The sequence below is a fragment of the Scylla paramamosain genome, chromosome 36 (assembly GCF_035594125.1).
Source record: "Scylla paramamosain isolate STU-SP2022 chromosome 36, ASM3559412v1, whole genome shotgun sequence".
Lineage (NCBI taxonomy): Eukaryota > Metazoa > Arthropoda > Malacostraca > Decapoda > Portunidae > Scylla > Scylla paramamosain.
This window is the reverse complement of record NC_087186.1, coordinates 7,954,408-7,980,907: the sequence shown is the minus strand read 5'-3', so window position 1 is coordinate 7,980,907 and position 26,500 is coordinate 7,954,408. Positions and strand designations below refer to the sequence as shown.

Genomic DNA, 26,500 nt, shown 5'->3' with positions numbered 1-26,500 from the left:
CTCCGCGGCTCCTCAGCAAGTACACTAAAGGTTGTGCTTGCCTGGGACACACAAGTCAGTCGCGGTCCTCCCGACAGGCGCGACAGTGAATGAATGAATAAAGGGAAAATAACCAACAGCCCCACGGTGGCGCCCACGTTGCCTTACGCGGAAAAAATGAATGCCACTCATGAATTATGTAGTACCGCTGCAGCGCCGCGCCGTCCTGCGTAAAATACCAAGAAGTGCTGAAGCTTCACGTTTTACTGCAGGAAAGAGAAAAAAAAAACTTCAAAGGAACTCGACGCAATCCTTGCCGCCCACAGGAGTGGTGACCGCCCGCCTGTGTGTGTGAGGCCGCCGCTGGGGATCAATAGAGGCGCCATGAGTGTGTGTGCAAGACGGAAATATTTTAGTGCAGTGAATAATTATCCTTATGTCGAGGGTTCCCGCTGTGCCGCTAAAAGAGAGTGAAAAATACATGCGGCGAGGCGCGCCATTATCAGTGTGACGCGAGTGATGACCGGCAGTGGAAGGTGACGCCAGGTGGAGGCTGAGTGGTGGAGCCGCGGCGAGCGGCCCGGCTCCCCCTGCATCTCCCAGCCCCGCACAAGGGCACCCTCCACCCCTCAGTCCTCTCGCGGGACGACGATTAATAATCAAGATGGAAAGACGAAATTCCCGAATCTTGCGGTGGCGTCGTGCCGTCGGGAAAGTCCTGCGGAACTTGGACGATGGTCAGATACGCTCTCCCTCAGAGGACGATGATGATCCGGGTAAGTATGTGCTCCGTATGCCCTCACAGCCCTTTCCATGCCTCATGCCCTTCCTGCCGCCTCCTGCCGTCTCATCCTTTTACCATCCCCTCCCCCGCTCTCCTGTGTTCTCATGCCTCTAATACCTTTCCTTGCCCTTCCCTGTCTATTTTTCCCTTTTTTTTTTTTTTTTCTTTATCATGCATTGTTCTCCATGCCTTTACTGTATTTTTTTTTTATTTAATCCTCCTACATGTCCTCTTCTGTCCACCACCGCCCTCTGTACTGTTCTCCCGCCACCAAGTTAACTATATTTATGATTTTCCTGTACATCGCCAGCCGTCATAACATATACATAACCCTGTTTTCTCTCTCTACACACTGCATACCTCTTCTGCCCATCCTTTCTACTGGGCATCTTACCATAGTACTGATCTCCTTTACCTGTTGTTTATCTATTTACTTTTTTTTTTTTTTATGCAAGGAGGGCTCTGGTCAGCGGAACAGAAACTGGTGAAAAAGCAGCCCACTAAAGACGTCAGATCACAGAGGAGACAATGCAAAGACAAGTCCAAAATTACCTCGTATTCTTTCTCTTCATAATTCTCTCGCTTTTTTCGCGTTCATCCCTAGTTTCCCGTCACTCCATTCAACTCTGCTCCTTCGGGTGACTTCTGAAGGCGGAAGAACATAACAAGACCCCTAAATTAATATACCTTACCTGAAGAACTTAGCCTTTATTAAAAAAAAGAAAAAAAAAACTCAAATCGATTGTTCCTTGGAGAATGTGGGTGGAAAGGAAAAAAAGGTTTACTTGAGTCTCCCCATCGGTGTGCTGCAGGTGTTGCAGATTGGTCACGTTTGATGGAAGAGGAGGGGAGGGAGGGAGACCACTAACACTCAGCAGGACTTTGATTAGGCGTCCCAGGGGTCCAGTATCCTTCCTCGGTGGTCCGCTGCCCCGTAATCTCCCCTGCTATTGTCTCGTGGCCAGGGTCGTGAGGCGCGTGCCGTCATGCAGCAGGCATCAGGACTTGATGTCTTCAGGACCTCTGCCGCCCTCGCTCCTCTAGTGGCTTCTATTCAAATTCTTCCTTTCCTTTCGCCGTTTCCCTCGAGTTGGGTGTTGGCGTCATGTCCGAGTCTCCTTCAGCTGTTTCTCTCCGCGTTCCTCTGTGACTACCATCCTTTGCAGTTCTAACGCAATTTCTTCCCTTCTATTCAAATTCCAGCCATGTCAACTTCTTCCATCAAGATTCCTATCTGAAATGTTCATCTTAAGTCATTCTTCCCTCACAAATTCACCAAACCTTATTACATCTTACCTTACCTTTCCTTATGTTATCCTACGTGACCTAACCTTCCCTTATCGTGCAGCACCTTGCCTTACCTTGCCTTGCCTTACCTTGCCTTACCTTACCTTACCTTACCTTACCTTACCTTACCTTACCTTTCCTTTCCTTACCTTACCTTACCTTACCTTACTTTACCTTACCTTTACGTTTCCTTTCCTTACAGTACCTTACCTTACCATACGTCTCCTTACCTTGCTTTGTCTAGTCTTGCCTGATTTGACCTTATCTTACCTTACTTAGCCTCACCTTACATTTACCTAACCTTACAAAACCTTACCTTACAAAACCTTACAAAACCTAACGTAGCCTTACTAAACCCAACGCAACCTACCCAACGCAACCCAATCCAACTCAATTTAACACACGTGGGATTATATTAGAGGACATCATTTAAGAGGAGTATTTGCGAGGAAATTTTACCTTGAACCTTCCAACCCACACGTGTGCAGTACTGGGGGACTCATCACCTTCGTAAATGAGACTTTTTGTCCCGGTAATGAGGGAAGAAGGGGCGGGTTATCTTGGCCAAGCAGCGCGGCGGAGGGGAAACTTGCATTTTTAAGTACATTTTCTGATATTCAATTCATCAGTGCAGCGTGAAGTAGAGAGAGATGTTATTTATTTTATTTAGTTTTTCTTCCCTTCCTGTGACTTGAACTGCATCAGGAGGAGTATTGGGGAGCTTCGTCTTGAACTTTTTTTTTTTTTTTTTCGGAATACGTAAAGTTGCGTTTTTTTTTATTGATCTGTATTTGTTTCGTTTAATTTCATTTTTTTATATTACTTGTTTATTTATTTATGTGTCTATTCAGTTTATTTATCTATTTATTTTTGAAGGCATTTATTGTATTTATTATTTTCTATACCTATTTGTTTATTCAGCCTTTTATATTTATTTTTACTTATTTATTATTTATTTATTCATTTTTGCCTTTGGTCCGTCAACTACACACATAAAAAATACCATTACTCCCGCGTGCGTCCAGAAGGTTACTGCACGAGGGGATGCCGGAGGAATCTTGTAGGCGCTTGTTGATGAAACGCGCTTGTTAACAGGCCAGCAGGGTCGTTAGGGTGAAGGGTGAGGACTTGTTGTTAGGGTGATGTGGCCTTGAAAACTATACGATGGTCTGCTGCTTTACTTGGTGTGTGTGTGTGTGTGTGTGTGTGTGTGTGTGTGTGTGTGTGTGTGTGTTTTATAGTTAAAAAATGTGCGAGAGATGTGGTATTATTAACTTTTTATTTGTCTTTTTAGGATTTTTTTTTTGTCTTTTTAGGAATTATTTTTATCATAGTGTAAGTGTGTGTGTGTGTGTGTGTGTGTGTGTTCAAACAAGGAGAATTGTTATGGATTACTTCGTTTTGTTTATTTTATCATTGAAGCATTTATTAGGTTTTATATACATTTCATTCCTGTTCATAATCACCTTAACCCCAAAGAAAAAAATAATATAAATTACAAAAAAAAAAAAAATGCAACACAATTCTTAAATTTAATGTTTTGTACTGTAGATGGAAACTCCGATTTAAAAATAATGATTAAAAATAAAGATAAGGAGGAAACTCAAATACTTCATCGTTTAATATCTTTTTACGAGCCAAGAAGATTTTTGGGCCCACGAAAGCTTCTGGTATTAGTGTGTGTGTGTGTGTGTGTGTGTGTGTGTGTGTGTGTGTGTGTGTGTGTGTGTGTGTGTGTGTGTGTGTGGCGAGGTCGTCTGGTAATAACGACCCGAAGATGTCTTGAACCTTCCTTGTCTGATCTACTTGCCATGTGCGACTCCGGGTGGGCTGAGGCATCTTTTTTTCCTCCTCCTCCTCCTCCTCCTCTTCCTCCTCCTCCTCCTCCACCTCCTCCTCCTCCTCCTCCTCCTCCTCCTCCTCCTCCTCCTTGGCTTAGTTTCAGTGCACTAACGTCTCACTAACCTTTCTCTGCTGTGTGTTAGCCAGATGATTCTCTCTCTCTCTCTCTCTCTCTCTCTCTCTCTCTCTCTCTCTCTCTCTCTCTCTCTCTCTCTCTCTCTCTCTCTCTCTCTCTCTCTCTCTCTCTCTCTCTCTCTCTCGTATCTGTTATGACTGAGAAGAGATGGTATATTTCTGTCTCCTTGTGTTTTGTTTTCTTGGCTTACATTTTCCTCCTCCCGTTTTGTTTTTTTTTTCATTTTTTTCATTTTTTCATCTTATTAATTGTTGCCCTAGTTCTCATTCTCATTATCTTATCGCATCATCCTTCTCCTCCTCCTCCTCCTCCTCCTCCTCCTCCTCCTCCTCCTCCTCCTCCTCCTCCTCCTCCTCCTCCTCCCACCATCACCGCCCTGTGACTCACCAACTTGATAATTCACAAAGAAAAATAACAAGGACTGCAACTTTTATCCTCACAAGTGACTGTATCCTTCACTTAGCATTTTCCTCCCTACCTCCCGCCAACGCCTCCTCTAAGGTTACGCCGCTGGGAGGGGACCTGCTGGTGGTGGTGGTGGTGGTGGTGGTGGTGATGCTCGGGTGTCAAGTTTTTGTTAGTCTTATGTAATTCGTTTTTCTCGCTTCCGTGAGCGTACCCTTCCCCATTATCATCTGAAAATACTTGCCGGAATAGATGGTTAGTTCGTTCATGGATTTCTTTGCATCAACACACCGCGGAACCTAACTGACTGGCCGGCTCTGTTTATTTGTATTTTTATTTTATGACTTTTTTTTATGGTGCAGGTTTAATGGTTTTCTTTTGCTTTATTTTTATGTATTTTTTTTCTATTGTGCCAGAATACTGTATGGTTCATGCACTTCTTTGTATCTACACACCCGGGAACTTATCTGGCCACCTTTATTTTTATTATTATTATTATTATTTATTTATTTTTTTTACTTTTTTTTTTATAGCTGTGATGGACCTTTTCTTCCCATTTTTTATTTATTATTTTTTTTTTCTATAATGCCCTTGGCCAGTCTCCTTGACGCGTAAATGATCTAATTGAAAGTAGTCATGTATGCATCGGTTCATTGGGTATAGAAAACGTTTTTTTTTTTTTTTTTTTAACTGGGAAGGAGATGGAGTGAAAACCTTGAAAATGTGTATTAGAAGTCTGCATTTTTCCTCATTTTGTTATTAAGTCTGGTGATCAGGTTTTGCATTGGTTCATTGGGAATAGGAAAAAATAATTGGCTGGGTAGATAAGGAAAGGAAACACAAAATTAAAATGTCTTAGGAGTAGATTATAATGTTTTTTTTTCACTTATTTATTTAGTATAGTGGTTATGTTTGCATTACTTCATGGTGAATAAGTAACGTTTTGGTGAGAGAAGAGAAATAAAAGTGTCTGAAAATTAAAATATGTGCCAGAAATAGGATGTAATTGTTCCCATCTCTTTATTAACTACGGAGGTCATGAATGCATTACTCCATGGGAGAATAAGAGACAGTTTAGTGAGAGTTGGAAAGAAAGGTGTGGGAACATTTATTTAGAAAGGAGGTAACGTTGATGAGTCGTATTGGCAAGTTAGTAAATTCCTTCGAGTGTCACTGAGTGATGCAGAGAGAGAGAGAGAGAGAGAGAGAGAGAGAGAGAGAGAGAGGAGAGAGAGAGAGAGAGAGAGAGGAGAGGAGAGAGGAGAGAGAGAGAGAGAGAGAGACTTAAGGGCCCTTCTTACCTGCATTACATTTTACCTATATGGGCTGGTAATGCTTGCTATAAGTGTGTGTGTGTGTGTGTGTGTGTGTGTGTGTGTTTTAGTCTCATCTCTAGTTTGCCAGGAGTTCCTTAAAACCTTTGGCAGATGTTATGTGTGCTTATTCGTGTGTGTGTGTGTGTGTGTGTGTGTGTGTGTGTGTGTGTGTGTGTGTGTGAATATGTGCTAGTGTCAGAATAGAAACTACTTATCCAAGAGGTAGCAGTTCACACTCCGATTCTTAAAATAGTGGCACTGGAAATAGCATCATTCACAGAGAACCGAATCTCTTTCAGGGCAGACTGCGGCAGAGTGGCTTCCTCACTCACCTGTCAGTGCACACACCTGAGCACACACTTCAATCACTACAAACTACACCCACACACACACACACTCACCACTTTTCATTCATTTTCCTAACTCAGACAGCACCATTCATTCGTTCAAGGCGCTGCGCGTTTATTAAATGTAAACAAATCTTGATAGGGATGAATGCGCAGGTGTGGATCGAGGAAGGAAGGTGGGGGAGGAGAGAGTGGGAGAGAGACCGAGAGAGAGTGGGGAGGGAGGGGAAGAAGGCGTGCCAGAGAGTGCCTCTAGAGAAAACGGAAGAAATCAAGGCCATATGAAAGGGCAAACTTCACTATTTCATTCAAGTGTTACATGGGTGTGGAGTGTTACATTGGTGTTGCGTGTAGCAGTGCCGAGTGTTGGTAGGGACTTGAAGGTCTGACAGATGGCGCTGGGGATGGAGAAGGACGGAATGAAGGGCGTGATTGAGAGTGGCTTTAAACCTGGTAACGTGTCTTGCAGGTTGTCTGTGGCTTGCTGGCTTTGTATGTCTGTGTTTCAAGGTTATTTTGATATACATTCTGATTTGTCTTTTATGGTTGGAATACAGTGTTGAATGAAAGAAGAAAAGATGGAGAGGCTGAGAGAAAAGCGCACACACACACACACACACACACACACACACACACACACACACACACACACACACACACACACACACACACACACACACACACACACAAAGAAAACGATCAGTTAGGGCATAATGAGGGTGATGATATGGATCGCGAGGGAGATGGGAAAGAGGAGTGAGAGAAGAGACAAGACAGGCGTGATGGGCGGCAAGGACGGGGAGAGAGGGAGGGAGGGTGGGAGGCGAGGGGCGCGAGTGGGAGGACGACTCTAAAATGACTGGAGGACAACCTTGGTGTGTCGTTTTGCGTTCCTTCTCCGGGCGCAGGAATATTATAGTGTTACGTGGCCTGGAGGGAACTGCCGGATCAATGGAGCCAAGTAGCGACTGTACCCGTGCCCTTCCTTCACTCCTTCACGTCTTCCTTCGCTCCTTCCTTTCGTTCCTTCAGTTGACAAAGTACGTAGTGTATTCCTGTCTTTTCTTACTTCAGTCTCTACTTCCTCCCTTCTTTCTTTCTGTCTTTCTTTCTTCCTACCTTCACTCCTTTCGTTCAAGTAGTGTATCTCTGCCGCCTTTTCCTTGCTAAATCTCCACTTCTTTCCTTCCTGCCTTCTTTCTTTCCATTCTTCTTTCCTTCCTTCCTTCGTATCTTTTGTTCTTTCCTTCAGTTGATAAAGTAGTGTTTTCCTGCCTTTTCTTACTGCATTCTCTATTTCCTTCCTTCCTCCTTTTCTTCTTGTAATATCACAAGTCCTCTTCCTATTTTCTTTCTTTGCTTTCTTTTCATTGTGTATCTATTCCTTTTTCTTCTCTTTCCTTAATCTCTTTCTTCTAAGTATTTTTACACTTTCTTATTTCTTTCCATCGTTCCTTCGTTTCTTTCTTGCCTTCCTTGATTTAGTGTCTTTTTAAGTTTTTCTTTTCTTCACATCAATTGATTACTTCCTTCCTTCCTTCCTTCCTTCCTTCCTTCCTTCCTTCCTTCCTTCCTTCCTTCCAAGTGTGCCATTATTCCTTACTTCTTCCTTCGTTCCTTCTTACCTTCCATCGCAATGTGTTTCCTATGTTTTCTTCTTTTTCTCCATTTAGTTTCTTTTCTTTTTGTTTTTTAATATTTTCCTTATTTCTCCAGTTTTTTTTCCTTCCTTTGGCTTTCTTTTCCTTAACCACTCCTTTATTCCTTCCTTTCTTACTTCATTTCCTTCCATTCTTTCCTTCTTTTCATTTCTTCTTTTATTCTCCCTAATACACGTTTCCTGTGTGTGTGTGTGTGTGTGTGTGTGTGTGTGTGTGTGTGTGTGTGTCTTGGTGTGGGTGGGTGTCCCTGTCTTAGGAGTGGGTCATAATTTTAAAGCATTCATGTTTAAATATACAAGAAGCCCTCGGCACAGCTGGTAATGCCTCCTGCTAACCGCTTGCGTAGGAGGCGAGGCGAGGGCGTGGGCAGGCGGGGGTGGGTGAGGGGGATGGCGTGGAGAGTGGGCGTGGTTGTGGTGGTGGTAGAGGGAGAGTGGGAGGAGAGGGAAATGGAAGACTTGGTTAAAAAAGAAAAGAAAAGAAAAGTACATTGCAAGTTTCGTATGGTATCAGTTTCTCCTCCTACTGTAGTACCTTTATTCTTGTATTTTATTGGTACATTATTATTGTCATTATCATAACCTGGAAATTCTGCTTTAGTAATTGTATTCTGTACTTTTATATATCCACCTTACGTTCCCCGTGTTATTTTCCTTCTTTCTTGCTTAATAGTTCAATGGATCGCAAAAGATGGGAAACAGCAGCATATCCGTTGGTCCCTCCGAGGTGTTTCGATTTCAAGTCTCTTCATTAAATAGTTGAAATAGGATACCACAGTGGAAGGCTTCTCCCCGCCCACCTATAACGTGCCTTGTAATGAAAAGGTCACGTAGGCTCTCTCTCTCTCTCTCTCTCTCTCTCTCTCTCTCTCTCTCTCTCTCTCTCTCTCTCTCTCTCTCTCTCTCTCTCTCTCTCTCTCTCTCTCTCTCTCTCTCTCTCCTCTCTCTCTCTCTCTCTCTCTCTCTCTCTCTCTCTCTCCTTGACGGTTTGCCTTTTACTGTCTCCATCGGCGATCTGGTCTGAGTCATACACACACACACACACACACACACACACACACACACACACACACACACACACACACACACACACACACACACACACACACACACACACACACACACACACACTTCCCGCTAATCAGCTGAAAGTCTTAACCTGTTTGCTAATGAAGATGCAAGAAAGTCATGCTTCCTGGCGACAAAATATACACGCTGTTGTTGAGACGAGATGGGGAGGTGGGAAGACGGGGAGGTGACCAGAGTGCTTGGAGTGGTGAGTGGCGAGTGAGGAGCGGCTTGGTGAATGGGTGGTCATGGTGTAACTTAGAACTAGGGTGTAAAGGGGATTGAGTGAGTGGTGTAAGGAAGAGGTGGATGTCTATGTGTGTGTGTGTGTGTGTGTGTGTGTGTGTGTGTGTGTGTGTGTGTGAGGATGTAGTAGTAATAATGAGGATGAAAAATTATTACGTGTGTGAGGAGCATTTAATGAGGAAGATTATGAGTGTTATGAGGAAAAACAAGACAACAATAGCAATTAGATGATGTTTGCTTCTAACTACTGACTGTGGGAGTAAGACTGAGGCTACAAAATTATGAGGATAGTATAAGAGTATTCAATGAGAAGACTATGAGGGAATGAGTGATATGAAAAAAAACAAGATCCAGATGTGTCCCGTCTGCATGATGAGTGAGTGAGCGAGTAAGATTGAGGATAAGAGAAGATTATGAGGGAGGGTGTAAGTAAGAGGATATCAGGAGGGGAGGGGGATGCTGTAGATGAAGGTCAAGGTGATGAGGGGAGCGGGATGCTGGAGGCGGGGAGATAGAGGGAGGGGGGGGGGGCAAATAGATGAGAGTCAGGTGTATTTCAGTTCCATCCACTTATAACGGTACTTTATAATCTATAACTTTAAGTAATCAGAACGGCAGGGAATCAACGCGTTTCCATTTCCGTCCACTGCGTCAGTGGCCACTCCGTAGAGTTCAGGTATGTCAGAGGCACTAATGAACACAAAGGAAGAACAAAGCAAGACATCAAGGGACCGTTTCACGACAGGAGGTTCAAGATGATTATTTTTGACATCCACCATAGAGAAGCTGTTTTAAAAGGGTTCAGAATAAAGGGAATTCAAGAAGTGCTTAAAGTCTTGTGTTAATGAAGAGGAAAAAAAAATGTATAGATTATTGCAAATGTTAAAGGTAAATGCTTTAAAACGGTGTTATTTAAAGGAAAATAAGGAAATTACTTTAAATATTAGTAGATACATTCAAAAAGTGCTGTTAGGATAAAAAATAAGAGATTAGACTAAATTAAAGGCATATGTCATATAAGAGAAAAAATATAGACATGTAAACAGAAATCCTTTAAAAATACGTGTCACTTGAGGGAAAGGGGAGTAATCACCACAACAGCAGTGAGTGTGTAGTGACAGCATGATGTGTAGGTGGCAGTGGTGGTGGTGGTGGTGGTGCGGCAGGCTGTGAAATGTGGCGGGCTGTGATGCTGTGAGGGGGACAGCAGCGGCGCGGCCTGTCTTTATCCTGCAGTATCAAGAAGGCGTACAGCGGCGTGCAGGATACTCGCAGGATACAATGGTGTGGATAGCGGTTGATGCAGTGCTGAGGTGCGGTGCGCCTGGCCATAAGGGGAGGTGTAGGGGTGGTGGTAGTAGTAGTTGTAGCCGTAGTAGTAGTAGTAGTAGTAGTAGTAGTGTGGTGGTGTGGTAGCGTAGTGGGTGGCAGCGTATTGATCGTGGCGTGCTGGGGGCGGGCGGGTGCGAGAGAGAGAGAGAGAGAGAGAGAGAGAGAGAGAGAGAGAGGAGAGAGAGAGAGAGGAGGAGAGAGAGAGAGATTGAGACGGTGGGCATCCAGGCCAGTCATGCCGCATCCTTTCCTCTACCACCACCACCACCACTGCCTTCTCCTGCAGTACACTCTTCGCCTCGCCCTCTCGCCCAGCGCCCCCCTCCTCCCCTCCTACCCCTGTTGCCTCCTCTTTCCGTCGGGCTAGCGTAGACACTAGTCAGCGTAGTCACTGTGTCCGTCAGCCTCCGAACCGTGCCGTGTGTGTGGATGTGTGTGTGTGTTTGTATGTCGCCTCCACCGCAGTGCTGTGTTTGAACCCTCCCCGCCGCCGCCGCCGCTGCTGGTGGTGATAATGGTGGTGCCAGCAGCTGCCGCCCCGCTGGTGGTGCGAGCGGCGGCGAACAGCGGCAGCCTCCTCGTCAGTAGCACAGGCTGTCCGCAGTAGCTCTTCCTCCTCCTTCCTGGCGGGGATGTGAGGCCGCGTACAGCCGCCGCCATAATGGGTTTTGTTTCTCGGCGGCTTGCGAGTGATGGAGGCGACCTGTGACCTCTGTCTCTTGACCTCTGGCGTCCTCCCTTGAGCTTGTACAGCCACCGCCCCCTTCACCCCCGGCGCCCCTGTAAGTCTCTCTCTCTCTCTCTCTCTCTCTCTCTCTCTCTCTCTCTCTCTCTCTCTCTCTCTCTCTCTCTCTCTCTCTCTCTCTCTGTGTCAGTGTGTAATGTGCTAGCCTGGTTATCCTTGGAGACCCGCCTTCGTCTCTCCCGCTGCGTCACGCCTTCGTCAGGGACTTGGCGGGGAATTACTGATCCTCATGTTAAATGCGAATGACTCCCCAGAAACATCCCCTCCTTTTCCCCAATCCTCACCCCCGTCCCCCCACTTTTCATGAGGCGCTCCACCACCACCACCACCACCACTACCAACCCTACCTCCACTACTGCTTCTTACCATCCCTTTCCTCCTCCTCCTCCTCCTCCTCCTCCTCCTCCTCTTTCACCCCCAAGATTGTCGTGACGTGATTAGCGAGGTAAATGCCATGTCTTTTGGGCTTCGTTGGAGGTTCATGTTGTGGGTGCAAACGTTCCCTCAGTGGCGGTGTTTGCGGCCGTTCCTTTAGGGTTAAGAGTCCCCGTAACGTTTCTTGATGACAGGAGTTGTGCGTGTGGGGGATTAGATCTCTCTGCCTCACTGGCTTAAGGAATACTTATAGGATTGGATTCGATTGGTCAGGTGCATAAAGGATTGGGTTTCTATGGACTTTAAATAGGGAAGGAGTAAATTTAGTTGGACTTTAAGTAGGCGAGTAGTAGATTTCATGAGATACTGAAAAGGTTATTATTCGGTTGTACATATGACCATTGCTTGGACACTGAATAGGAAAAAGTTAGATTTCATTGGGCACTAAATAGGAAAGGATAATAATGGGTGGGACGTTAAATAGGGAACAACTAGATTTCATTGAACATTGAATAGGGAAAGGTTAAATAGGAAAGAGATTAAATAGGACATTAAATAGGAAAGACTAAAAACAGGTGATCATGAATAGTTATCAGTTAGATTTTCATGTATATTTAATAGGGAAAAACCAGAATTCATTACGCATCGAAATAGGAAAAGATTAGGGGGAAGACCTAAATGTTCGAGCTTTTACTAGATAGTTATTTACATACACAGACATTAGTTTTCTGTCCTAGTCTCCCGTGCATGACGTTCGTAAGGGGAAGTCCAACTCAGGTCTACTCGTATATTCTGAAGCACTTCTGCGCCGCACCTCCACTACTTTCAAAAGGTTATAGATGAAGTTACTCGGTTTTTTTACGGTTTTGGTGACAGATTAATAAGATTTCTGCCTTATGAATAGGAGAAACATTTTTGAGAACCCGGCTAATCATCTCCGTGGCCTTTGATGAAAATTATCGTGGTGAGAGATCGAAGCGTTTCTGATTACGGGGCCTTCTTGTCATGTACCAGTTTGTGGCGGTGCGTACAGAGCTACTAGAAGAAAGAAAACAAGGAAAAAAATAGTAATTCATTTGTTTGTTTACCGAGAATGGTGTCCTTGGTATTATTCTCGCTACGTTCTGATTTCCTGGAGTAGTGTGTGTGTGTGTGTGTGTGTGTGTGTGTGTGTGTGTGACGTTGACTCTTTCTCCTTACATTGTCAAGTAATTACACTCTTTTCTCGTTTTGTTTAGATGATGTGAAGGTTTCATATTTTTACTGTTATTACCTGTATTACATGTACCAGTTTTTTTTTGCGTTCAGGTGTAATGACAAAGGCAGTGATTTGTAAGCTGAATGTCAGTGTCTTTCTGTTGTGTATAATTACTGTGTGAACAATGAACACTGGCCAGAGAGGAAAAAATCCGAGTAGTATCTCAAGACATTTTACTTTTTCATATGTGTTTTGTAAGAAAGGTGGTTTATTCTGTGTGTGTGTGTGTATGTGTGTGTTTGTGTTTGTGTGCTTGTGTTTATGTGTGTGTGTGTGTGTGTGTGTGTGTGTGTGTGTGTGTGTGTGTGTGTGTGTGTGTGTGTGTGTGTGTGATATGAAGGATTTCCGTGGAACTTTTCAGTGGAACTCTTTTTTTTTTTTTTCCTTTGAACGAACGTTTGTTGGAAGTGAAACGTTTTCTAAAGTGCAATGCTTTTTTTCCTTTTTTTTTTTTCCTTTTTCAGTGAATAAGACTGGTGCAAGGACCTTTTTTTTCTAAGTATCATTGATTTTTAATTGATAAGCATTGCAACGTTGTGGATGAGTGTGAATAGGGAATAGTACCGGTCTTGGAACGGATGAAGCTGTGAGTGCATTACCCATCGTGCACTGCCCATAACGCCCCATGCATTCCCCATTTAGCTCCCATCAGCATTGCAATTAAGCCCAGTGTCGTCTTTTACATCACCATCATCAGCCACATTGCATTAACCATTAGCCATTGTTAGCCCATTACCTTAATTTTCCTCCAATGCATCCCTCCATTATCCTCTTCACCCATTACCCTCCCTTACATCAATACCATCACCCGCATTACATTAACCTTCCTCCCATGCTTTAACCACCATTACCCCATGCACCAACCCTCCCATCACTCCCCATGCATCCCTCGCCAACATATAATAGGAAGAATAACCTCAGAAACTTAGGGTGAGAGAGAGAGAGAGAGAGAGAGAGAGAGAGAGAGGAGAGAGAGAGAGAGAGAGAGGAGAGAGAGAGAGAGGAGAGAGAGAGAGAGAGATCTACCTGCATATTCTTCCGACTTATTTTTGGCATCTTGAATATTTTTAGAATTTCGCACTGCTGTTGTTTTTGGCCCAGGCGGGAGTGAGACGGGAGGAGTGCGAGGAGTGATAGGGAGTGGGAGGAGTGAGGGGGGGAGTGCGAGGAGTGAGACTGTGTTATTCGAAGCAAAAAAAAATCGGTACACTTGTTCTCTTAACGTGTTTGGAGTGACGCTCATTTCTACGTAACAGGACGCAAGTAACACTGCCTCAATAAGTGATGGGTGACGTAAGTAGGTATGTTTTACGTATATAGGGACTGCCACGTGTAGGCCTGATGGCTTCTTGCAGCTTCCTTTTTTTTCATGTTTAGTCTAGACCAACATGAATACACTCGTATGAGATTTTTAATTAATTGTACCCTTCCTTCGTGGTTGTGTACTTGCTGTAACTCACCAGACACTTGTGTTAACTCTTCAGTATTGCAGCAGGAGGGTTTAATTTTATCCCATCCACTATTAAAAGATTTTATCATGCAAACGATGACATTCTCTTTCTTATCAAGGGTTAACAATCAAACTGCTTCACTACAGTTATACTACTCGGACTAACAACAAGATATGGAGTCTGGATGGAAAGTGTCTCAAGTATTGCATGGGTCAAGAAGTGGAGTGTCTGGCTATCTCCTCACCACGGACACGGAGGACAAGAAAGTGTTTAAGGTAGAGAGGGTTTAAGATTTCCCCGTCCGCCTCACAAGTAAACACAAACACAAATACAAATTTAATGCAACTTTGAATACCAGTAACTCGTCAGACGCGGAAAGGTTGGAGTGTAGGGTCGACTGGTGATTTGTAAAGAGATTAATTGAGCAAAAAACTGGAAGTGAGTTAAGAACATGAGAACGTAACATAAGAAAATCCGGGAAGCTACGAGAAGCCACCAGGCCTACACGTGGCGTTCCCTTTATGAAATATACCTACCTAGTACTTCCATCTATCATCCTCATCTATTTATTTGTCTAATCTTATAAAGCTCCCTAATGTCTCAACACTTACAACTTGATTACTGAGTCTATTCATTTCACCTACCACTCGTATTTCAGTATCACTTTCTTTTTAATCCAGCGTTATCAAGCTTGAACCCATCATTTACTGCCCTATCTTGATTACTGACCCAGAGAATTTAGTTTGTTGAGTCAAGTGTCACCTGCAGCACTGCTCTGAGGAACACCTGGTGATGCTAGCCAGGTGTGCTGTGATCAGATACATTAGTCATTGCAGGTGCAGGAGTGAGGACAGGCTACTAGGTTTTACACACACACACACACACACACACACACACACACACACACACACACACACACACACACACACACACACACACACGGTATCAGTGTCATGAAGTGTGATGGTCTGCATGACTCATTTCTTTCTTGAGTTTTGGTTACCGATCACGTGAATGAATTTCGATTTATAAATCTGTTTTGTAAGAGAGAGAGAGAGAGAGAGAGAGAGGAGAGAGAGAGAGAGAGAGAGAGAGAGAGAGAGAGAGAGAGAGAGAGAGAGAGAGAGAGAGACGGCGCCTAAGGGAATAGTGCAAGGCCTCGATCGCTCCCATTAAACACCTCATAAGGGCAAGCTTCCTTATTTTCGTCACGATTCTCCTGAAGGGTTTCCACGTGGTGACCCAAATCCGCCCTCATGGCAAATAGGATAATCAGAACTGCCGGGGAGGAGGAGGAGGAGGAGGACAGGGAGGGGGGGAAGTCTCAACCCTACAACGGCAATGGACAGCAGCATCAGTGTAGGAGGTGAAGGGGAAGGAAGGGGGAGGGGGCAGCACCGTCAGCCTGGGTCCTGGATATTGCTCTTATAAATAGAAGCGTGGCATTTTCCTCGACCTTGGAGGCTGCGGACCACGTCACCCTATCCCCCTCCCCTCTTCCCCACCCTCCGCCACCTCTGCCACCTACTTAACGATGAAAATGCAAAGTGAAAATAATAATTGCAGCGATGACTTGTACATTTGCATTATTCTCCTTTTTGAAAATATAAAGGTTTCTTCTTGTTTATCTTCTTGTTCTTCTTCGTCTTCTTGTGTCTTAATTATTACGGAGGAATTTTTAAGGTTTAAGTTTGGAAGTTTTTTTTTTTTTCGCGTAATATGTTTAGTTATTTTTCGGACACGGCGAGGTATTGATCCGCCAAGACAGTGCGAGGCTTTTTATTCGTGGAGTTTTGTTAATATATATTTTTCTCCCCCTTTTGTGACATGTTCCTTGTGTTGTCTCTGCGTCACCACTCACGCTCCCTCTCTCCTCTCCTCTCCCTCCACCCTCACTCCCTCCCTATTCTCTTTATCCACTCCCCGTTCTCATCTCTCCGCATTTCCCTCACCTCCTCTTCATTTCCTTCTTTCCATTCCCCTTCCCCATCTTCCTCACTTTCTCATTCCTCTCACCGCCTCATTCCCTATCTTATTATTCCTTTCATCCTCTCTTCTCACTCTTTTCCCATTCTTTCATTCCTCCCTATTCCCCCTCAACCACTGTGCCTCTAGTCGTTCTACCCATTCCCCATGCTCCTCACTTCATTTCTCCCCCATCCCCTCATTCCCTCCCCATTCCAGGTCGCGCTATTTCAGTAACTCTCGTGAGGCAAATGGGTGATACTGTGCGTGAAATACAAGTCTCAAAAATATTACATGCTATATTTATTTTTCCTATTTATTGTTATCGATATTTGTTTATTTATTTATTTATTTATTTATTTGTTTATTTATTTTGTGCTCCTTAATTACTACTCTTGTTTCTTTGTTTATTTATTTGTTTGTGAATCCTGTAAAGTCGCGTGATTAGTGTTTTTTTCCTTTTTCCTCTTTTATTTTCTTTCCCTTTCACGTCTTGTATTCGTTTTTTTTTTTTTTTGTCATTGGTGTTCTTTCCCCAGTGTCGTTTCTCCTTTCCAGCCCTTTCTGTCTTTCTTATCACCCCTGTATTCTCTTTATTTCTATTTTCACTTATTCCCTTTTTTATCTTCCCCATTACTGATATTTTTCCAATTATTATTTATTTTAATTTCCTCACGATTTCTCTTACTTTTTTTTTTTGTTTTTCCTTTATTTAATTTCTTCCCCTTCTTTTTTTCCCTCTTCTGCTTACCTCCTCTCACTTTGCTTCCATTTCTTTCATTATTCTCCAAGCCTCTCCATTCTTACCTCCATCTCTTCTTTCTCCCTCCCTCTTTCTTTCCTTATCCTTCCCTCCCTTTCTTCCCCCTCCTTCCCTCCCTCCCTCCCTCCCAGATCACGTGACTCGCTGCGTAGCAGTTTTCGTCTCGCGTAACAGTTCAGCTTGCAGTGTTCCAGTTTTTCAGTCTTACTAAAATAAAAATGGTCCCACTTCTTCCTGCCTCTTCTTGATTCCTGCAAGCGTAACAAAGAGTGGTGTGAAGGGGCCTCTTAGTGACGTGGTGTGATTGGGTTAACACACACACACACACACACACACACACACACACACACACACACACACACACACACACACACACACACACACACACACACACACACACACACACACACACACACACACACACACATATTTGGCTCACCACTCCATCAGAAAGGTCATCATTGCACTGAGTCGAGGTCCACGTTGCTAACTGTGCGTGTTCTTGTTACAGAGGGCGTGGCGGGGAGCGGCGGGGAGGGCCCTGGAGGCACCGCTCCTGCTGGCGGCGGATCCTCCCCCGTCACTAAACGCAAGGGCTTCTCCAGGTGAGTCAATGATACCGTTACCTGTTTTTGTTTTGTTTTATTTTTATGCAAGAGGGGCACCGGCTTAGGGTAACAAAAATCAAGAAAAAAAGATTCACTAAGTCGCTACTCACTATGCAGAGGTAAAAAACGATAATCAGAAATTGGAGAATAAAGTGTCTTGAAACGTCCCATCTACACCTGACTCTCTGACTGCCGGTGATAGTGTTTGTTACTGTGTGTAACACTTCATGGTTTTATTGAGTGAAGGTGAAGCTACAGGTGAAGAAATGATGATGTCACCTGTCCCTTCTTGGTTCATTTTCAATGTTGAGGAAGAGAATGCACAAGACAGACGTTACTGATGACAATATAAGAGCAGCCGATCCCGCCAGGGATTAATAAGGCCACGAAGGAAAAAAAATGGTGATATTACGACTTTGTATTCTATTTTGTAACCTTACATGATTTTAATGAACAAAAATAAACTATAAGATTATTTCAGGTGGGGAATGATGTTATCTGAGCCTCCCTCGCGTAACCTTTTTGCTAATAATAGTATGTCTTGATATTTGATTGAGTTAACCTACACACTGTCACTGAGCAAAAATAGAACAACGAGTACAGAAAGATTTCAACTCCTTAACTTTTCTGCCAGTGGTGTTTTTCAAAAGTAGCCTCTAAACTTAATGACCGGAAGGCACGATGCTTCATAACAATTAACAGAGACTGAAGAGAAGCCGTAGCAATCACAGTTAATATACACCTCCTTCCACTCCCACTTTTCCTTCCTCTTATGTGTGTTGGAAGGTACCTGGCATTCTAAGGTGTTCCCGGCTCATTGAGAGGCGAGGGAAAGGCCAGAAGTCGTGTTACGTAACTACTGCACCAGGTAATTAAACTTAGTGCTGAGTGGGACGTCTGTCAGGTGAGGCAGAGAAATGTCGAGTGGAGTCAGTCATCGGCACTCGGGTGGACGGGGGCCACCGAGTACGATTAGGAATCTCATTAATTAATAAAGCGGGGTTGTGACAGGAGGAGCCAGGCCACCGCCGCCGCTGACAGGTGTCGCTGAGGAACATTGGCCGTTCGCCACACTAGTGAACGAACGGCGGGGACGAAACTTTGGGGCGAAATGATTATGTTTGGGGGATAAAGGAAAGATTTGTCTCCTTATCATTGAGGTGAAATTTGCCCAAAGGAAGGGGAAAGACCTGATTTTGAAGGTTACGCATAGTTCTATCAATAGGATCCAGCGTATTTATAGGAGCGGTAAAGGTCTCTCCAAAGGTCAAATATAATGTGGCTTTTAGTAAGGCAGCAAACTCACTTGTAAATACTAAAGGAGGATAGACCCATGGGAACTATATGTAGGAAACTAATATGATGGGAAAATAAGAAAGTAAAAAGTTACCAGCCGAAAAGAAAAAAAGAGTAAGATAAAACAGGAAATGAAAACTAGATAAAAAACAAAAGAAATAAACAAGATATTAAGGGGAAAAACAAGTTAGCCAGCATATGGGAAAAGTCTTCGTCAAGGAAGGTAAATAGATGAACAAATTAAAATGTAAGGAACAACACACCACAATATTTTTGGACTTGCTTTTGTACAGTTTTCTTGAGGCACTGGCACTTTCACCGAACCTTTCTTTTATCACTTACGTCACGCTTGGCCAGAAATATGAAGAACGAAAAGTGATGCAGGTGGACAGGACTCGTGGACACAGCAAGCCAGTAATGATGAATGCTTCCTAATTACGTGGTGATTTTAATTTCTTAGTGTCAAAATGAAGCCGTGAGTTAAGTGTTGGTGACCTGGCGACGTCCTCTCACCTCCCCGCGGCCCTTCCTCCCGTTCCCCTCCGCGGCGCCTGTTTACCTCCTTCCTGCTTGCCGGCCCCATGTAGTTATCTTCCGTCTTTACCCTCGTAATTTTGTGGCCTTCAGACTTACTTTCGTCCTCATTCTCAAACTTCCTTGCAGCTTCCCCATAACAGGTATCTTTTCCACGTTTCTTCTCTTCCCTTATTTTTCTTCTTCTTATTATTATTCCTCTTTCATTATTCTCTTCCTTTATTGTTCCTCCGTCTTTACTCTGTCTTGCAAACCTTTCCCCCATAACAGGTTTTTTTTTTTATTTGTTTATATTTTCCATTTCTTCCCCCCTCTTCCTTTATTTTATTATTTTTATTCCTCTTGCATTATACTCTTCCTTTCATACCATTTTACTCCTTTTCTCTTTCTTGCAAACCTTTCTATCTTTCTCTTCTCATTTTTTCCCCAATAACTGTCTTTTCCCCATTTCTCTCTTCCATTTCTTCCCTTGTTTTCCTTGTTCCTATTGTTCCTCCTCCTTATCTTTCTCTTCCATTATTCTCTTCCTTTATTATTCCTCCATCTTTATTCTTTCTTGCAAACCTTTTCTCTAAGATTTTTTTTCCCATAACACGTATCTTTTCCACATATTTCTTCCGTTTCTTCCCCTCTTTCCGCATTTCTCTTATTCCTTCCTCTTCCTCATTTTTCTCCTCCATTATTCTCTTCCTCTATCATTCTTCCGTCTTTCGTTGCTTCTCTTTAGATTTTTCCCTTTTTTCCACATAATTATCTTTCTATATTTTTTTTTCTTGTATTCTCACTTGCAAACCTTCATTTAAACCCCTTTTGTTCTTTCCCTTCTTTCCGTTTTCCCCTTTCTCCTTTTTTATTTCTTTTCCATTCTTTTCTTCTCCCTTTTTTCCCGGTTGTCCATTTCCGTTTTCCCTTCATTTTTTACTTCCTCTTATCTTTCCCTTTCCTCCCTTTTTTCCTCACGTTTTCCTTCCCAGTTTACTTCCCATTTCATCTCTTTCCTCTAACCTCCTTTTTTTCTCTCTCCTATTTTTCCCTTTCTTTCAACTACTCCTATTTGCAAAACTCCCCTTAAAACCTTCCATTTCTCCCCTTTCCTTTGACTCTTACTGATTAACACCCTCACAATTAGCTCCTCCCCATCATTTCATCCCGACCTTCCCCGTGGCCTTTCTCTCCCCAGGGGTAGTGTCAGTCTTCCTAGCGGGACACGAGTTCCCAGGGGAGGGGATCACTGGACAGCCTCGCGCCAAGCAGTTATATGAGCCACTGGGGAAGGGAAGGGATGGGGAGAGGGGAGGCGGGAGAGGAGGATGCACCATGGGGGTCTTGGGTCGTTTAGATTAAAGCTTGATCATAGTTAGCTGCTGGAGAGGAGGAGGAGGAGGAGGAAGGAAGATGAAGAGAAGCAGCAGGAGGAGGAGGAGTAGGAGTAGGAGGAGAGGGCCGTGAGTGTACCTATATCACTTTATCTAATAGACAGGTGGGTTGGATGGATACTTAAGAGAGGATAGAGTGGATATTTCAAGGTCACATCAGATGCGTCAAGGCGTCACAAGGGAACACAAAGGGGGAACAAGGAGCAGTAGCGGACCCCTCCCCCCTCCCACGAGGCGGTTACTGGTATGAAAGGGACAGTTGGGGGGGACAGTGTTAACGTGGGTGATATAGTGAGGCTGGCTAGGTTGACGCTGGATGCTGCTATAGAAATGGTGTCACTGGACAAGGAGGAGGAGGAGGAGGAGGAGGAGGAGAAGGGTTGGCTGGTCATCAAGGTCACAGCGTCTCATGGTGTGAGTCATGACCCTCGGGGGAAGCTGCAGGGTGAGGGGGAGGTTGTGAAGGGGTGCCTGCTCTCTCTCTCTCACTCTCCCACTTCTATTCAGGCTCAAAAAACTTCATTATTTTCATTTATCTTTATACTCCTCCACATCAAAACAGCTGAGGTGAAAGATTTATACTACAGATGTTCCTCCTCCTCGCTCCTCTTCTGCTTCTTGTGATCGGTGTGCAAGTCAGTGAATGTGGCGGACTTACAATATAGTCATTCATTGCCCTTTTGTTGTGTAGTGAACTGAACCATTGGTGAGGAGTGTGTGTGTGTGTGTGTGTGTGTGTGTGTGTGTGTGTGTGTGTGTGTGTAATTAGATTGTGACTTATTGAGGTTAATGGTTACAGGGTATTTTTGTTCTTACTGTAATTAGTGGAAAAAAAAAGAAAATGCTCAGAGAGAGAGAGAGAGAGAGAGAGAGAGAGAGAGAGAGAGAGAGAGAGAGAGAGAGAGACTAGCTGGTGGGATGTACATGCCTGTGAAGATAATTAGGAGGGTTTCTCTCTCTCTCTCTCTCTCTCTCTCTCTCTCTCTCTCTCTCTCTCTCTCTCTCTCTCTCTCTCTCTCTCTCTCTCTCTCCCTCTCCATGGCTGTCAGTCTAGAGCCCATCTCGTAGAAAAATCAATACTCTCTCTCTCTCTCTCTCTCTCTCTCTCTCTCTCTCTCTCTCTCTCTCTCTCTCTCTCTCTCTCTCTCTCTCTCTCTCTCTCTCTCTCTCTCTCTCTCTCTCTCTCTCTCTCTCTCTCTAGTGGAAAGCGGATTGTGTGTGTGTGTGTGTGTGTGTGTGTGTGTGTGTGTGTGTGTGTGTGTGTGTGTGTGTGTGTGTGTGTGTATCCGGAATTAAATACAAGGTAGAAAGCAGTTATTTTTAACAAATATGTTTGCGTGTGACTGATCGTTGCTTACACACACACACACACACACACACACACACAGAGAGAGAGAGAGAGAGAGAGAGAGAGAGAGAGAGAGAGAGAGAGAGAGAGAGAGAGAGAGAGAGAGAGAGAGAGAGAGAGAGAGAGAGAGAGAGAGAGATTATATAAACACGCATAGGGTTACACTACTACTACTACTACTACTACTACTCTTTCACTTACAATGGAAATTAACCTAACATAACCCAACACTATTACATTTCAATTTTATGTATTCTCTACTCACTGCCTCCTCCTCCTCTTCCTCCTCCTCCTCCTCCTCCTCCTCCTCCTCCTCCTCCTCCTCCTCCTCCTCCTCCTCCTCTTCGTGTCCTCCCTTGCAATTAGGCACAAAGACTGGCGGAAAAGGGGCTATTCGATCCTTTTATTTGCGTGTCGTCACCTTTGTGCAGAAGAAGGTATTGTGAGGAGCGTTTGTGGGGTGGACTGTTGGCCCTGGCGGCGCGTGTGAGGAGCTGAAGGGGGGTGGGGGTGGAGGATGTCATGGCCGGGAGAAAGAGGGAGCGAGACAGTGAGTGTTTATGATTAGAGAATGCTGGATAAAGAACACTTGCGATTGAAGTAAATAAGTGACATGGTCCATATTATTGTTATGAAAAGATTGGCTTGGCTAAGAGAAAATTAGAAAAGCAAGTTGCATAGAGGAAGTTAAGAAATATTGCTTAGTAAGTAAAAAAAAAAATTAGACTTAGCAACTACTGAAGATTTGGGTTGAAAAGAAAATACTAAATCACATCAAACAAATATGGAATAGAAAAGTGGAATAATTTACCATCTGAACAACCACTCCAGGAAATACTCGTATTGAAGAAAACAATAAGAAAAACCCATCGCGTGAAACAAGTCTCTCTGGAAGGTAGTCGCGGCGCCAGGCACTGCCACCGCGCCGTCCCGCACGTGAGGTGTACGCGTAGTGACCTTGGGGCGTCCATCACTACGTCACGAACGCCCTGAGAGGCGCTATTGTTCGCCCCCGTCCCTCGGTCACTCGGCACGTAGGGGCAAGGTTCTGGCGCGCTTGGATCACTGACGCCTCACTGCTCCCTCGCTGGGACTCGGGGAGAGACAGGGAGGGCGGGTGGTCATTATGGGACTGCCCTGCCTTCTATCCTTCACTTTCCACTTGGTATACACACATTCTCTCTCTCTCTCTCTCTCTCTCTCTCTCTCTCTCTCTCTCTCTCTCTCTCTCTCTCTCTCTCTCTCTCTCTCTCTCTCTCTCTCTCTCTCTCTCTCTCTCTCTCATCAAGTAACCAGTGGTCCTAATGAGAGCAGTAAAGGCCTCTGCCACGCACTCCTGACTGACTATTCACGCGAATGACTAACAAATTTCTGCTTCTTGTTGTTATCCGCTTCGCTCCTTCGTCGTCTTGCTGCCCTTAGCCTCCTCCTCCTCCTCCTCCTCTTCCTCTTCCTCTTCCTCCTCCTGGCACCGGGCCATAATTGGACAGCGGGAAGGGTGGGTGAGGGAGGGAGGAGCTGCCTGACGGAGGGACGGCGTCAAGCCACACCCACCCGCGGTACTGGCCATGGGCGGCGCGGGCGTCCCTGTAGTAAGCGTCCTGGGCGTTAATGATTGTGTGTGTGTGTGTGTGTGAGAGAGAGAGAGAGAGAGAGAGAGAGAGAGAGAGAGAGAGAGAGAGAGAGAGAGAGAGAGAGAGAGAGAGAGAGAGAGAGAGAGAGAGAGAGAGAGAGAGAGAGAGAGAGAGAGAGAGAGAGAGAGCGTTCAAGGCGCCTTAAAGTTGTCCGCAGAATCTAGACGCAAAGGAGAGGAAATTTGGCCAAGAAATCTTGGAGAGGGAACCATCGCGATGAAATATGTCCCTCATGTTGGCGATCACGGCGAGGCCTTCACTCTTTGGATTCAGCCCAGTGTTTCCCTAAGACTTTTTTTTCGTATATCCTCTATTTCCCCCCATTATTTTTTTTCCTGTCTTTTCCATGACCTTGAGCCAACTCCCGTATCCTTTGGGCCCCTCTCGACCCTTGTAACACAGACTGTAGTGGGGAGGTGACTGGTCAGGTTGTGTCGCTACTGTGAATCCGCAGGAGGGCGCCGTCCACGAGGCTTTAACGCAAAACACTCTTGTGTTTCTACCGACGGAAGGTTACGTTACTGAAGGTTAGGTTAGGTTAGGTGGAGATATTAAAGTTCTTTACCACCAGAGGGCGTCATTCATGAGGCTCAGAATACCTAGCCTCGTATAAACGCTAAATATTTCTTCGTTTCCACTGGTGTTAGGGTGGGACAGGTTACATGAGGTGAGGTGAGGTGAGGTGAACTGAGATGAAGTGATGAGGCCGCTGTTCGTCACCACCAGATACCTCGCAGGATACCAAATTTCTGGTTCCGGAAGATTAGGTTAGGTGTTGTTTTTTGTTCATCGCCACCAGGGGCCCTAACCCGGAGCCCGCTGGAGACACTATAACATCGTACTTTAAATGCAAACGATTCCTGCTTCTGTTGACGGAGGTGCAATGAAACGATATCCTGCAGAAGGTTTGGTAGAAGTTTTCCCGGCGGCTGCATTGAACACTTCCCAGACTTGCTATACGGAAATATAACAACACCTGTCTTAGAATAGTCCTAACGAGGTGTGCGTGTTGAAAGACCGAATGGGAAATTACAGCTACATGTCCCCCTTTCATCCCGCCACGCAGCACGAGGAGGGAAACAGTCGTGGTAGTCATTAGCAACACGTTCTTCAGGTCCTCAAGGCGCCGTGACCTTGAATTTCTCAAACTTCAACACGGGGCTGAGTACCATGAAGGGGTGGAAGTCTTGAGGTGTGCATGTCGAAGCGTCCCTCAAGCATGACGAAGTGTTTTTGTGGCCAGGCGGAGGTGCTTTCACGCTGCTGACTTGGAAGTAGCGATGTGGACTTTGCGCGGACAGAAAGCTGCGCATTATGCTCTGTCACGTTCCTTGGCGGTGAAACTTTGCCAGCTGAGGACACGAGAACATGGCAACGTTACTGTTTGATCATGTTTATATAATCCGGCATCTTGCAAATAAAATCATTGTGAGGTGACTATTAATATTTATAGGGTGGGAACAGTGACTGTGAGGAGAAAACTGCCAGTGGAAAGGTGTTGGTGTGTTTAAGGGCACCAGTCTCTCTCTCTCAGGTGGGTAGTACCTGTAGGAAGTGACGTGTTTTTTGAGAGTAAACTATAAACATGACTGGCCTGCTTGTCCTCCCAGCGTGGTGGCGTGGGAGTCGCGCCACGCCCCTGTCGTGCATCCGGCTTCCTGTGTGTGACCAGAACCCTTTTTTCTTAATTGCAGTCGAAAATGGTTACCTCCGCCCTTACGGAAGCTGAGCCAAGGGCGTGTGGACCGCGTGACGTCGCCCTCGGCCACCTCGCCCGCGACTGATACTGCCCACCCCAAGGAGCAGCACGCCCACAAGCAGATCAGGAAGGCTTACTCGGAACGGCGGTTTAAGGTGAGTACTGACCCGAGTGAATGATGTGAGTGAGTCAGTGAACGTTTGGTGTACGAGTTACGTAACACTTCGGTAACCTCACACCTTATCAGACACCTTAACCCTTTCACTGCCTTGGCTTGTTCTCATTATTCATACAGTGTTACGAAATAAGTCTGGAGTACAATTTCGAAAAACTTCACTGACAGAAGGTGTTTGGTGTTGCTTAAGCGTTTTAGTGTTTATAGTTTTGTTTTTCTAAGTAAATTATCGAGTCGCTCCAGTGAAAGCAGGATACTGTTGTCATTGGTAGTCAGTGTTAGAGGCGTCGGGGTAGTGATGGCGTGCTGTGGCAGACTGTGGCGTAATTGCATCTTCGTGACACACACGTGACATCACATCACTCTTACCGCCACGTAAACTGAAGCGTCACGTTGTCTGCTTACCGTCTTTCATGATTCCCCGAGCTTGTCCTAGTTTTCTTATTGACGCCTCATCGCTCTTAGGTGTTTTTTTTTCTCCTTCTTCTTCTTCTCTATGTAGAATAAACAGTGATTCGTGTTCTGAATCATAATTTACACACTAATGATGATATCGCCGTTCACGACTGGGCAGGAAACACACACACACACACACACACACACACACACACACACACACACACACACACACACACACACACACACACCGCTGATGGCGTTATGACCTTTAACCTCCGCCACGCTACAACATCGTGTTATACAAGCCTGGAGAAAAACTTGAGTGTGCCGTTGATTCAGAGGCTTCCGTGGCGAGGTGGTCAACACTCGTCCTGCAAATCCCAGGGACCAGGTTCGAGTCCAGGCTGGGGGTGGAATCATAACATTTGCTTTATATGCTTTATATGCTTTATATATGAATTGATGTAGAAAA

General features: G+C 44.8%; 1 protein-coding gene across 4 annotated transcripts in view; it reads left to right on the top strand.

Moving 5' to 3' along the window:
• LOC135090894 (triple functional domain protein-like) overlaps window positions 1–26,500 on the top strand; it is a 220,718-nt gene that overhangs the window by 118,963 nt on the left and 75,255 nt on the right. For all 4 annotated transcript variants that reach the window (XM_063988054.1, XM_063988055.1, XM_063988052.1 and 1 more), the window contains exons 26-27: window positions 17,471–17,564; window positions 25,450–25,609. In XM_063988054.1, the coding sequence (XP_063844124.1) occupies window positions 17,471–17,564; window positions 25,450–25,609 (254 nt within the window). The remainder of the gene's footprint in view (window positions 1–17,470; window positions 17,565–25,449; window positions 25,610–26,500) is intronic.